General features: G+C 46.9%; 1 protein-coding gene across 4 annotated transcripts in view; it reads left to right on the plus strand.

Moving 5' to 3' along the window:
• Positions 1–14,794, plus strand: part of LOC139746255 (uncharacterized) — a 367,928-nt gene that overhangs the window by 313,633 nt on the left and 39,501 nt on the right. For all 4 annotated transcript variants that reach the window (XM_071657280.1, XM_071657278.1, XM_071657277.1 and 1 more), the window contains 2 exons: positions 12,390–12,658; positions 13,990–14,220. In XM_071657280.1, the coding sequence (XP_071513381.1) occupies positions 12,390–12,658; positions 13,990–14,220 (500 nt within the window). The remainder of the gene's footprint in view (positions 1–12,389; positions 12,659–13,989; positions 14,221–14,794) is intronic.

Below are 14,794 nucleotides of genomic sequence, written 5' to 3' on the forward strand. Positions count from 1 at the left end.
GTGTGTGTGTGTGTGTGTGTGTGTGTGTGTGTGTGTGTGTGTGTAATTCGGCTGTGTTGTGGTGTTGCCCCCTTTGGTGTAGTAGCGTTACTGACCATAAGCCAGCAAGGGGCCCGGGCCTGAGCCCGGACCCGCATGGGTTCGAATCCTTGGCGAGGCACTTGGCCCTCACCCAACCCAGGTGTTCATCCAGTTGAACTGGTCGAGAAATGGGTACCTGGCTTAGGCTAGGGTATGTGTGCATACATACACACGAGTAAATATATATATATATATATATATATATATATATATATATATATATATATATATATATATATATATATATATATATATATATATATATATATATATGTGTGTGTGTGTGTGTGTGTGTGTTGCTTTTAAGGGGCACGCCGTTGGCTTGCTTACCCAGGCATCTAACAGCCCTATCGCCTCATATATACGAGTGTAGCACTGTCTAACTGCAGAAAAACAAATACGTGATTTCAGAGATTACAACATAGCAGTTATGGCAACACGGCAGCCCAGGGGCCCGTGCAGTTATGGCAGCACGGCAACACGGCTGCCCAGGGGCCCGGGCAGTTATGGCAGCACGGCAACACGGCTGCCCAGGGGCCCGGGCAGTTATGGCAGCACGGCAACACGGCAGCCCAGGGGCCCGGGCAGTTATGGCAGCACGGCAACACCACAGCAGTCGTCCACACGACACAAGGGGGGAGGGAGGGAGGAGGAGGTGAATGGGCCCGCGAACGACGACACAAGCGTATACACAGTACTGGGGGGGGGGGGGGACGAGGACGACTCGCGTAACGAATATAAAACTTTTTCCATCACATTTCCTTCGAAACCCCCCTCCCTCTCCCCCCCTCCTCCCTCCCTCCGTCCTTCCTCCCCCCGCCTCCTCCCTCCCTCCCTCCGTCCTTCCCTCCCCTCCCCCCATACCCTTTTTACCCCCATAGCCCCCCCCCCCCCCCCCCCCGACGGTGGTGGTGGTGGTGGACACTGGCCGCCAACAGATTGATTCGTTGTTGACAACCGCCCAAACCTGGGGGGGAGCTCTCTCTCTCTCTCTCTCTCTCTCTCTCTCTCTCTCTCTCTCTCTCTCTCTCTCTCTCCACACACACACACACACACACGTTTGCCTCAGTAATTTCATCTGGTTCCTTATGGTAAACCACTGCTGAACATTTACTTTTTTAACATATATATATATATATATATATATATATATATATATATATATATATAATCTGTTGTAATCTGTTACATAGACCTCGTCTCAGAAGTCCAGACCCACAGACGTAATTCGCCACGAAACCTCCAGTTCAGCAGATGTTCACATTTCGTGTCATGAACCTTCCTTGACCGTACTCATGACTCGAATGGATTCTTGAGTGTGTGTGTGTGTGTGTGTGTGTGTGTGTGTGTGTGTGTGTGTGCCATTGCGGCCATGTCCAATACCTGGATGAGGCCTGTGGAGCCGACGAGGCGTCTTTGAAAAGCCTGGAAGGACGTGGTGATGCTGGACAGATGGTAGTCATACTGACGTCTTCCAGTGTATGATGAGGGTGGGAGGAGGATGAGGAGGAGGAGGCGGGTGGGCGGTCAACGACTCCAGGCACTCGAGCCTCAGGGGAGGCCAGAGTTGGTCCACCACCCTCGGGGGCGCCCCGTCCCCTGGAAAGCCTCCCGGGCGGGTTTTTCCAGCCTTGAGGCTTCCAGGCTGCGGCCGCTGGCATTATGAAAGGGAAACAAGTTGGTCGGGAATATTTTCCAGTTGGTGTCCCTCCCTCCGTTTTCTCCCTCCCTCTTCTTTCTTTCTTTCTCTCCTGGAACCTGGAAAGAAAGAGGAGGAGGATCCCGGGGGTTGGTTGATTGTGCTTGTTAGTGCACTGGCTTTGACTTGTCTTGGTGTGCCACTGGAACACCACCACACCTTAACAAGAGACAGTGGCGTTTCCAGGGGTTTGCAGCTGGTCTTTAGCTAGTGGGGGGGGGGTTGCTCTGGGGTAAGGGGGCGTGCAGCAGCAGCAGCTCCTTCCCCCCTGTCCTCCGTCTCCCCTGTATACGCCTGGGAGGTAGAGATACAACTTGTCAACTTATGTATGCTAGATACATTTAGTTTACAGTGTATTCCATTTATCAACAACTTGTATACTGTAAAGCTACATCTTTGTATCCTCTTTTGATATGTTTCTTGCTTATCCTGATATCTTTCGAAAGACTGTTCACTGTCAACATCTTCAGTCCAGTTCAGCTAACTTAAAAGTATGTGATCAGGTCACCCCTCACTCTTCTTTCCAGTGTGTGTGTGTGGTTTTCTTTTTTTTTTTTTTTTTTTTTTTTTTTTACATATCCACCTACACAAACAGCGGTGGTCGTGGAGGATGTGATCGCCTCAGTAGACACAAGGAGGAATATTATACATTATTCAGTTGTACACAGCAAAAACTCCCCCTGTGCAGAACCTTTCGTCCAGGGGGAGACCTGAATATTGAGAGGAGCAGGAGCAGGAGGAAAGTCTTCAGACGGGCTCCTGGGGAAGGAGGGGGGGATAGATGTTGGGGGTAAAAGGGGGGCGGGGGGGGGGTCATCATGTCAAACCCTGACCCTCTGACCCTAACCCACCACCCAACCTCGTCCCCTCCTGCATTACGTAGCCCTCCCTCGGTGGACTGTCCATCCACGCGTCAGTTGGAGCTGGCGTAAGAGGACGAAGGATGTTGCGATCAGTCCGTAAAGTTGCAGAGGAGGATTGAACAGCTTCGTGCGTACCCTGACGGTGTAAGAGGATTCCAGCCACAGGTGGACGTCTTCGTCAGATTTCCTATAACTGGATTTGACAGCTCCCACAACCACGTCCCTCCCATCAGCGATCATAAAGGGCCATTTAGCATTGATCTGTCTCCCACCGTCTGCACCTGCACCTTCCTGAAATGAGATATCGAGTTCCAGTCTTAACCCCCAGCGGCCTGGACGATGCTCTCTCCTTCTGTTCTGGATACCCAAGACCGTTCCAGGGTGTGGGTCTTAGGCTGGCATACCCACTATCTATTAGATGCTATGGAAGTCTTCATACTTGTATCTTTCAGACCTAGAAGATCGATCCATGAGGTATTGTAAATACCTTCCAGGTCTGTGGGTTGAAAGATTTGGGAACTCAAGCCAGACATGATACAGTTTCCAGCTGCATAGTCCTGGAAAGCATGGTCCCCGCCCTGTATTCGAAGGTCCTTTGCTCTTGGCGCGAGAGGCCTGTAAGACAGTAGATCATCGCCGGGAACCAGAACGTTACAGATAAGAGCAGTCAGTGTAAACATCCGAGACCTGAGACTGATTTTCTCATCACGTTTGAGAAACAGAAGCACCCTGTGTCTTCTGCTAGCTTTCCAGTAGGCGTTCCAGTATGTGCAAGTTAGGTACCTGGCCCTCCAGTATTTACATGTAAGGTATCTGGCCTTCCAGTATTTGAAGGTTAGGTACCTGGCCTTCACGTATTTACAAGTTAGGTATCTGTCCTTCCAGTATTCACAGATTAGTTACCTTTCAGTATTTATAAGTCAGATACCTGACCTTCCAGTATATGCAGGTTATATACCTGACCTTCCAGTATATGCAGGTTATATACCTGGCCTTCCAGTATTTGCAGCTTAGGTATCTGTACTGTCCAGTATTTGCAGGTTTGGTACCTTCCAGTCTTTATAAGCCATATATCTGGCCTTCCAGGATATGCAGGTTAGATACCTGGCTTTCCAGTATTTGCTGCTTTAGGTACTAAGTACACACTGAAGACATCGACCCTGACCCGGTGATCTGAAGTGTTTTGTCGAGTCGTTGTGGAGGTAGAAGACCTTTGATCAATCTTTACCCCAGCAGCGTCTCCTGGTAAGGTCACCACAGAGCACCTTTCCAGTCGGGGGAGAACAAGCGATCTGAATCCGGGAATACAAGTCTTTTTTCTTCTCTTGTTTTGAGAGTTCTCACTGGCCAACCTTGCCCATCATTTTTTTTTTTCCAGATTATTTGTTTTTTTCTTTCGTTGTTTCCCCCAAGTTGAGGTCAACCTTCGCCATCACGTCTGTAACTTTGATGTTTCTCTCTTTTGTTTCGACCGGTTCCGATCTCTTTTTTTCCCCAGTGTTTCGTTTGAAGTTTTAGTTCGCTGAGCGTTATAATAACGGAGTTCCCAAGACTTGTCCCCGCCGCGTTGGAGCCTCAAGAGTATTTCTGTGTATGCATGGGTGTTCACAGACGTGAGGGTTGTGAACACCTGTCGAACTGGAGGTAAAAGCTGCTGTGAATCCTGCCTCAGGGTGGTTCTCTCGATTCCGACGGCATGAGAATGGACCAGCATCATCGCCAGTGGTGTGATACGAAGACGTTGTAATGATGTATCATACAACAGGTATACAGTACTGTATCCTCGACAGACTGCAGTAGACACGTCATATTGTCTTGTCAAGATTCTGGCTTCAAAAATACCTGACCACTCCTCGTGTTTGGTCGAGTACTGGATGGTGTTCGAGACGTCTCGTCTACTTAGCTGTACAGTATTGGAATGTTGTACTCTCCTTCCTAATCGTATCTTTTCGCGTCAGAAAACTACTCATATTTCTGTTATTTACGTCCATGTGTGGTAGTTTGTTGTGAATTGTTGTATTCGCAGTTATTTATTTATTTATTTATTTATTTATTTTTGTTTATTTTCGTTCTGCTTTGTGTAATATGTTGCTAAACATGTTGGTTATTGACGAAGGTTCATGTCACCTTTACGTGGTATTGATCCTGTTGTAGTCTACTGTATGTTGTTATTGTATTCGTATGCCCCTCACCCTATAAACAAACCATTAACCGCTTGTGTGTGTGTGTGTGTGTGTGTGTGTGTGTGTGTGTGTGTGTGTGTGTGTGTTTTCCCCAACTCCTCGACTTTATGAAATCCAAAACAGTCATTTGAATATCAAAAAGTCGAATATAAAATGTATGAAAATGTATGTGGGTGAGTGAGTGAGATGGGATCCCCCCCCTTCCTTCCCCTCCCCTCCCCCCTCCCTCCGTGGTCAGGTGGAAGTGTCCCCTTAGGCTGTAGAGGGGGAGGGAGAGGGGAAGGGAGGGTGGGAGGGGAAAGAAGAAAGCGCTCCACAAAGAAACCAAAAAGATGAAATTGGTGCGGAAAACAAAAGGAAGACCAGGTTTCTATCTATTTATCTATCTGTTTGCCTATCTATTTATTATATAGCAATCCATCCATATATATATATATATATATATATATATATATATATATATATATATATATATATATATATATATATATATATATTCTCTGTGTGACGTGCAGGGTATCTCTTCTACAACCCCACGGGGACGTGTCGTTCTAAACAATTTATTTTTCAGATGTTTATTGGCCGGTGTGTGTGTGTGTGTGTGTGTGTGTGTGTGTGTGTGTGTGTGTGTGTGTGTGTGTGTGTGTCCGGCTGGAAGACTGCATACAAATTGGGTGATTTCCGCGAGTGTGAAGATGTTGAGATGATCTTGGTTTGGGGGGGATGGGGGATTGGAGGGGAGACTACCCCTCCTCCTCCTCCTCCAACCCCCACACACCCCCCTCCGTCCGTCTGTCTGTCTGTCGTCGACCTATGGGGGGGGGGGAAGTCTTGTGATTGGGGGGGAGGGGGTGTTGGCTGGAATAGGCCTAGACACAGCCGTTTTGCACATTACTGTTCTTAACGTGTGTGTGTCTGTCGCTGGTCCCGTTTTTTGACGTGGGGTCTCTGTTTACAACGGGTCTGCTCCCTGTTCCCCGTTTATCCTAAGCCTGTTGGACTCTGTTTACATAACAGTGCTGGCCAAGACGTCTACTTCATACGCGCCAACGTAAAGTTTTTGTATTGTTAGAAACCTTATTAAAGGCACCAAATCATTATTTGCCAAACCTGCCGTATTATCCATTTCTTCTTCTTCCTCCTCCTCCTCCTCCTCTTCTTCTTCTGAATGTGTCGAGCGATGTCTGAGCAGCGCTTCCTCCTATGGAGCTGGGTCCTGTCTAGTTCAGCGGGTGGAGTTTCAAGATTTCCTACACCTGTGGTTTGGCGAGCGTTTGGTTGGTCAGCCGGGGAGGCCGAGACTATGGACTCTGCCTCTCACTTCATCATATTCACCTTTCCTTTCCTTCTTTGGTCATTTATAGAATAAGATCATAAGAAAAATTAGGTACATTTCATCCAAGAACAATTCATAATTGTAGATTGAAAGTGCCCATACGATTGCCAATACAGCTATGTACAGAGAGGTCATTCCTGAATGGCTCTGGATGGTCTTGAGAAAATTGGTAGTTCCAACTGAGACTGAGTCGTTTGCATCATCGCCAGCCACGCGGTGGATGGTGATGGCGATAGTTAGTGTGTTGTACACGGCCATTCAGGGAAAACTAAGGACGTATGTAAACTTCTGGTAGGGGCAGCAGTATGCACACGCTGTAAACTATTTTTTTGCGACTTAAAGACCATAGTATCTTTTGTTCCTAAGAGAGAGTTCTCGAAACATGTCTTCCTCAGTGACCCTATGTCATTTTGTGGTGTCACTGTGTTAGGGGGGTGATGTTGTCACTGTGGTGGGGGATGTTGTCACTGTCGTGGGGGGATGGTGTCAATGGGGGGGGGAGGATGTTGTCAATGGAGAGGCGGAGACGTTCACTCTAAATCACGTCTTGCAACCCGTTTTCTTCCCGTCTTGCAACCCATTTTCTTCGCGTCTTGCAACCCGTTTTCTTCAGCTCTCCGAGCTCATAGCTTGACGATCGATCTTCATCTTAGCTGCCTCATCGTTAGCTTTCCGCCTCACACTTAAGTACAAGTGTCTTAATTACTTGTACTTAAGTAGAAGTGTCTTGATTACTTGTACTTAAGTAGAAGTGCCTTGATTAGTTGTACTTAAGTAGAAGTGTCTTGATTACTTGTACTTAAGTAGAAGTGCCTTGATTAGTTGTACTTAAGTAGAAGTGTCTTGATTACTTGTATTATAAGTGCCTGAGGAAGACCTGGTCAGCATAGGGCTGAGCCTGGGTCAAACGCGAGGCTCACAGTTGACAAAATGAGTCTGATAGACTTTGCGTGATGCCCCCGATAGATAGACAGAGGCACGTGTGAAGATGTATTATTCACGCCTCCGTCAGGTATTTCTGGAATCGATTAGTTATCGATAATTTTGTTTATTAGTTATTGTTTTTTGCCTTAGTTTTAGTATTATTATTATTATTATTATTATTATTATTATTATTATTATTATTATTATTATAATTATTATTATTATTATTATTTCTATTATTATTATTATTATTATTATTATTATTATTATTATTATTATTATTAATACTATTATTATTATTTTCATTATTATTGTTATTATTATTATCATTATTATTGTAGTTATTTTATAGAAAACCATACAATCTATTTACGAATTTTCACAAGAACTTAACCTCATTTTGATTTTGAGGCGATTCTGTGTTATTGGAACACTGTGTTCGACGAAGATTAACCCCTTGATCAAGTGACCTGTTGTACCACGCTGTGTGTACTCCAGGTCACCAGCTGATGTCAGGTCAGGTCAGGCCTAGCCCTTATTACGTGCCTTAACTACCCATTCCACACCAATTACCAGCCACAACGACCACACGACCTCCTAGCACACGGCGCCGCAGTATGACCTCCCCCTGGGGGAAATGCTGGGCCTGTGACCTGACCCTCCCCTGACCTTGGGGAGGAGGGAGGAGGAAGGGATTCAAAGGCGATGTGGAGGTCAGTGTTAAGATTGAGTTGGAGGGGGAAGTGAGGTGGTGTTACGCGGGTCTGTGTTCGAACTCATCCCCCCTCCCTCCCTCCCTCCCCCTCCCCCTGCCCAAAGAGGTTAGCCCTCCCCTCCCCCACCCTTCCCCCAGGGCAAGAGGGGGGGGGAGGGGAAGGGGAGTGGTGACCGGTAGCTTCTCCATTGTCACCCAGGAGTCACCCCCCTCCCCCTCCCCTTTGACCAACCCCTTCCACCACCACCACAACCCCCCACCCACCACCACAACCCCCCTCCTCCTCTTCTCCCCCAGGGGTCATTTCTGGCCCGTCTGGTCCTCCAGTGATAACACCAAATTGAAATCTTGACCTGCAATAACCTGGGCGGGTGGGTCGGGCCGGATAAGGCCAGATGAGGTCATCACAGCGGCACGATAAGGCCTCCCCCCCCCTCCCCCCCAAACCTTCGGGCCATCAGGCTGTCATCCCACACCAGCGAGTAGCGCCGACGCTCCCGTGGTGTTGTGGGGGAGGGGAAGGCGACCCTAACGACGACCATGGGTCGTTGCTAGGATTGCTAGGCGTCGGGCAGAGGGATTGCTGGGTCGGGCGTGGTGTGGTTGGTGACTTGTGGGGGGTTGGTGATGGTGGTAAGGGGGTGGTAGTTTGGTGGTGATAATGATAGTTGGAGTGATGGTGGTGATAGTGGTAGTTGTGGTGGTGGTGGTAGTTGTGGTAGCTGATAGTGGTAGTTGTGGTGGTGGTGGTGGTTGTGGTAGCTGATAGTGGTAGTTGTGGTGGTGGTGGTAGTTGTGGTAGGTGATAGTGGTAGTTGTGGTGGTGGTGGTGGTAGGTACAGGTAATAACCACATAATGTGGTCGTTCTCTCCACCACCCACCGCTCATGTGTCGTCGCCCACCATCATCGCCCCGGACTCGTGGTTTCTCTCGTCTGTTGGTGTCGGCAGCCTGCACACATCCCCTCCCCCCCCCCTCCCTCCTCCAACCAGTCTGCCTAGTAACATGTAGACCCCCTCCCCTCCTCCCCCCCAACCAGCCACGTACAACCCTGTCGCTGTTCGCTGTACACACAATGTACGTACTTGTACACACTTGATTGTGGTACTGCATTAACTGGGACGAATTTTAGTGTTTTGGCTGTGAGTTTGAGGCTTGTCTGGGGACAATGGTTTGCTGGGGGGTTCGAATCCCGTCTAGGGACTTCATTTACCGAGTCCGGGTCCCGTTTGGGGACGTGGTTTATCGGGGGTTCGAATCCCGTCTGGGGGGTGGGGGGTGGTGGCGTCATGTATTCGATGTATGTCAGTGCGTCACGACACTGGTGTTACTAGAGTCGAAAATCGCCTTAGGAAGGCGAAGGAATAAGCTTTTCGGGTCAGAATGCAGGTCAGGTCACCGAACCAGTGAAGAGGATGCATTACCATTATCATTATGCATTGTAGACGGCTGTACGGGGCCATAGGAGTGTGATACTTGACAGCCACTGAAGTGCTGGCTCACAGAGCAGTTGTCAGAGAAAGAGGGAGAGGGTTTGTGTGTGTGTGTGTGTGAGAGAGAGAGAGAGAGAGAGAGAGAGAGAGAGAGAGAGAGAGAGAGAGAGAGAGAGAGAATGTGAGTGTGTGTGTCTGTGTCTGAGAGAGAATGTGTGTGTGTGTGTGTGTGTGAGAGAGAGAGAGAGAGAGAGAGAGAGAGAGAGAGAGAGAGAGAGAGAGAGAGAGAGAGAGGTGGGCAAGACCGGGTCGCCAGCATTACCAGTGTTAAACTTTCCCTCTCTCAATTAACAGTCGGGAAGACGTGTGGGTCTGACTGACCCACGCTGGTCGCCCTGGGTTCCTGTTTGCAACCTCACCTGCGTCTGTCTGGTCCTGTTTACCTGTTTGTGATTGTTTGCTGGACGATTGGTTAGGGAAGGGGCGGGGGCGAGGGTTGTATCATGCATGGTGTAACGGTCGACTTTATCATCTGTGTTTTGGGGTACTTATGTTAATTTCCTATCTCGGAATGTTTGCTCTAGTAAATGGATATATATACATATCCTTCTACCTCATTAATGTTAAAATATTTCTTCTCATGAATACTCATATTTTTCCTCATATTTATTGAAATTACATTTTGATTATACCCTGTCGAATGACACATACTTAAAGGTAAAGTAAAAGGGAAAAAAATGTAATTGAAGTTATATATTTTACGTTACGCTTGCAGTTTGAAGAAGAGTTGTAGGTGCATTCCCCGTTTTCTCTGTGGCCTCTTCTCTTTATAATTGACTGGTAAACTGATGCTTGTATGCCTGACGGAGCTGTGCAACTTTTTGCTTGTGTCTGTGCTTGGCCGTTGCTTCGTCTGCCTGTGTGCATTCTGATTAAGTGCTTGCTTGCCGGAGCAGTCGCTCTTCCTCTTTTTTTTTCTGATGTTTCGCCTCCTGTGATGAATTACAGGCTTTTATTCGATAGTTTTGTGTGTTTTCGGTTTGTGTGGCTGTAGGAGGGGGGAGGGGGGGAGTGTGTGGTGTGGTGTGGTGGCTAAAGGAGGAGGGAGGGGTTGGCCCAGCCCAGACCCCGGGCCAGGTGTGTTTGGGGGGGGGATGACGTCACTACCCACCACTCAACAGTACAATTAACGTTATTCGCGAAAGGTCGACCGCTTCGCAAATCACCTTTGGCGTGAGGGCACGTGTGTGTATGTGTGTGTGTGTGTGTGTGTGTGTGTGTCTGTGTGTGGTAAGCAGCAGTTCTGGTGAATCATATCTAGCGTAGAACACGTACAGAGAGGACACAGCAGTGAACAGATGTTATAAAAAGATGTCTATAAAGTCTTCGCTCTTTGCAAATTTGGATGTTGTTGTTACATCATTAACTGGTTATTATTGTTGTTGATGTTCACGGTGGTTGGGATGGGGTTCTTGTTGCAGCGGCCTGTACGAGCTAGGACGAGATGTGGTGTCGAACTGCAACTCGGGGACGGGGGATCTCTGGAGACTAGATTTGGCGGTGGCGGGAATGGTGCAGTAGCTTCTTCCTGAAGTGTACGAAGAGGTCCAGGTGATTGGTTGGAGGGAGACGGAACGGCTGAATATAAGATTACGTCATACTAGACCGAAGAGATCTTAGAAATATAAGAAAATAGTTAAAAGAATAGAATCTTTACGTACAGGTTGAGAAGCTCAAAGATGCGGTACCCGGAAGGATTCATTGAGTTCATATATGCAGATACGAGACGAGACCCCCCCCCCCAGAACTTAGTAGCCAGGGCTCCTGGGGTAGAAACAAGACCCCGAGGACCCAGCCAGGGCTCCTGGGGTTAGAGACAACACCCGGGAACCCAGCAAAGGGGGTGAGGGTGGGGGAAGGCGAGTTAGAAACAAGCCCCCAGAACACATCGGCACGCGCCCCAGCAGGGCAGGTGTTGGGGGGTCAGACGTCCTCATTTGACTTTCCAACTGCTACAAAAACAGTTAGCCAAACAACTCCCATCAATTATAAACTTTTTTTTTTCTATTTAACGCAATTTACCGCGCATTATCTCCCTCGTGAGTGAGAGGGAGGGAGAGAGAGAGAGAGAGGGAGGGAGGGAGGAAGAGATACAGAAGCCCAGACGTTAAGCGAATCGTTGATTACCTCAGACGTTAACCGAATCGTTGATTACCGCTTTAATACGTAAACAGGCAAAACCGCAGTCAAAAAATTCTCCCGCTCTCTCTCTCTGTCTCAGCGGCCAGGCGTGCAGCAGCAGCCTATACAATGGCTCTCGTGTGTGTGGGGTTGAGGAGGGCAAGAGCCAGCATGCTAAAAACGGGTTGCGAAAGGGAGGGGGTGAGGATTCCCTCGGAACTAGTTTATTGCTTCCTTCCAGCAGGCGTCTGTGGCCCTCCGACCTGTGGCGAGAGTGACCTTTCCTTTGCCGTGTTTTAATTAATGTTTCGACGGGCAGCTTCCCCTGGGGTGGGCGGGGAGGTGGGGAGTAATGGCGCGTGAGGGAGGAGTATGGCTGGGGTGGGGGTGGGGAGAAGGTACTACTACGTATGGTGGGGAGTATGTATGGTGGCGGTGAAAGTGGGTGGTTTTTCTGGGGAGTAGTTAAGGGAGATGGATAAACAAGGGAGATGATTGGTATGATTATCTAATAAAGTTATATACTTGGGATTATATACTTATTTTGGAATATGTCCATGTGTTGTATTTACTGTGGTTGGTTTTGAGCAGACAGATTTCTGCCCCTTGAATAGTTGTGTATATTCTTTTATATTATTTCATAATTCCTATGTGCTTCACACTCTTCCCTAATACTAATCCTTTTCTCTAACTTCCTACCTTAATTGTAGTATATTCTATGTGCACCAGTGGCCCGATATATATATATATATATATATATATATATATATATATATATATATATATATATATATATATATATATATATTCTTTGGTATGTTATTCTTACACCTGTGTCTATATTATAATAAAATGGTTGAATCATTATTATTATTGTTATATTCCCAGTATGTCTTTCTCTCCATAGAAATAAATAATGTTTACATTAACATAAATAATGTTTACAGTTATTAATTATTGTTGTGTCCGGCAGATGGAAGCAACAGCCTTAACGGCTGCGAACGAGAGGATGGGGCCAGCGACTGTGGCAGTGATGGCGTTCATGAGAACACCTTGGATGAATCCATGGACGGCACCCCTCCCGCACCCATCACGACCTCCTCCTCCTCCTCAGACATGCCCCCCACGCCCACCGCGCGCCCGCGCACCCCCACGCCCGTCGGGCTGGCCCAGACCCACGCCCACACGCAGATGCAGCAGCTCCCGCCCACGCCCAGACACTTCCACCCGGTCATCAACTTGGTAAGTTGAGGCTGACCCTGGAAGGCTCCATATATGACTGGAAACGTTCATTTAATAAAAACAAGTAATATTTAATATCTAATAAAAACAAGTCGTAATATATATATACATATCCTTCTACCTCATTAATGTTAAAATAAAGTATACGAAAATGGCTTAATGGTGGCGAAGGAAAATTAATTCGTTTATTAGTGGGAATTAAGTATTCTTCAGCGTTCTAGGAGTTATGTACAAATCCCCCCGGATCAAAACAAACATGGCTGCTATTGCTGTGTTTGGTGCGGGTTGCCACCAATCAACTGTGCCCGGTGATTTGATTGAACCAATTGTGCTGCAATCGTGTGTTCCCCTGCTATGGACTTAGTGCCCTTCACTGAAATGGAACACCACAACCTCACATACACACACACATCTATTCACTCTTCAGTCAAAGTTTATAAGCTGGGGCAGCACAGAAATGGAGATGGGTCATGAATGCCTCATTTAAGGTCACAATGGAGACCAAACTGATCGGTAGGTGAGTGTGGACGATCTTCATGAAGGATAGCACTTGCTTACATGGTTAATCCTGTGCCTGTGATTGCAGTCATTGGTACAACAGAACATGGTGTTCTACCAAGGAACTTTTTAAACTCCCAAGAATCCAGAGAAATACGTAATGATAGGAATGGGAAAAAGGACAACTTCATCAGAAGTAACCAAATCAGAGGAATACCCAGTTTCATGTTCCATCATGGCTAAAGACAAGGATCCATGAGTTTATGTTTTCCCAAAAGATACACTCGGATATCTGTTGGTCTCTAATCATACACAGGCAGAGTTTCTGTCACTTGCACTGTGTATTACAGGTTTACATGACCTCAGGGAGCAAGTGTATGAAAACCCATGACAGTATGAGTTGTCACCATTGCCAAGTAGGCCCAGCTTATTATTGTTGGTCTTTTGTTATTGTTTTCCAAGTCAGCAGCATATGTGGTAGACTTGGGCAATGTTTGTCCTTGCAGATTGCTTCCCATTAGAGATTTATTAATTTTGATATAGTTTAAATGATAGAGACAAAATGATCAGGTACACATACATCCATATATATCAGGCTAGTAGATTAATGCATCCTTGTGGAGCTGATATGAAGTGGCACACCAGTTCTAGAGGATGTATTCTTGAGGTATAAGAACCTAAACCTACAGAGTTCTAGCTCAATGTAGTTTTACATTTTCAGTAACTAGTAAAACTTAAGGTTTGTAATATAAAGGCATGAAAACAGTAAGGTATTATAATTAATAATGTTTACAGAGTATCACATGTGACTAAACCTGGAATGTTTCCAACAGGCTCGTGACCTGACCAGTCGGTCCAGTAATGGTGGGTGCTCTCCCACACCGTCTCCCCCACCTATGCTTCCTCCCCACACTTCATGTCCCCTGCCTTCCCCATCTCCCACGCCCACGGTGGTTCACACACCCATCACCAGCGCATCATCACCAACATCAGCACCTGGTGCAGCCCACTCCGTGCAGGCTGCCCTTGCTGCCATTCAGGCTGGCTCCCTCTCTCTTAATCAGGTCAGTTACTTCCATATTCTTCATAAAATGCTTGTTGCTCTCTGTTATAATCTACTTTTCCCCCCAGATCATTTACTACCTTTCCCACTCTTCCTTACCAAGATCATTCATTCACATACAAAATTATTTGCTCTCATTAGTCTATCATTATGGTTTGTCCGCTTTACCGTGCTTCTCCTTTTCTGTCAGCACTTCTCTCTCTCTTTCTTTAGCTGCATTTCTTCTCCCTCAACCAGGTCAATTGCTGTCATTCACTCCTCTTCAAAGAGGTCCTTTGCTCTCAGTCTGCTTCAGCCAGATCACTTGCTCTTGCTCTCCTTCAAGCACATCCTTTGCTCTTACACATTCTCATTCTGTATGGTTAACTGCCTTCAGTTTCTTGCACACTCTTCCTCAAGCATACTTTTCTTTTTCTCATTCATACTCTTTCTCTCAGCTAGGTCAGTTACTTCAATTTATTTTGCAGGTAATCATCTGATACTCTTACTCAGATCACTTTGTCACTTATACTCTCCCACAGGTAATTTTTATTAGCCTCACTCTTTCTTATCCAGATTTACTTCACTCTCTCTCT

Source organism: Panulirus ornatus, chromosome 64 (assembly GCF_036320965.1).
Source record: "Panulirus ornatus isolate Po-2019 chromosome 64, ASM3632096v1, whole genome shotgun sequence".
NCBI classification, from domain to species: Eukaryota; Metazoa; Arthropoda; class Malacostraca; order Decapoda; family Palinuridae; genus Panulirus; species Panulirus ornatus.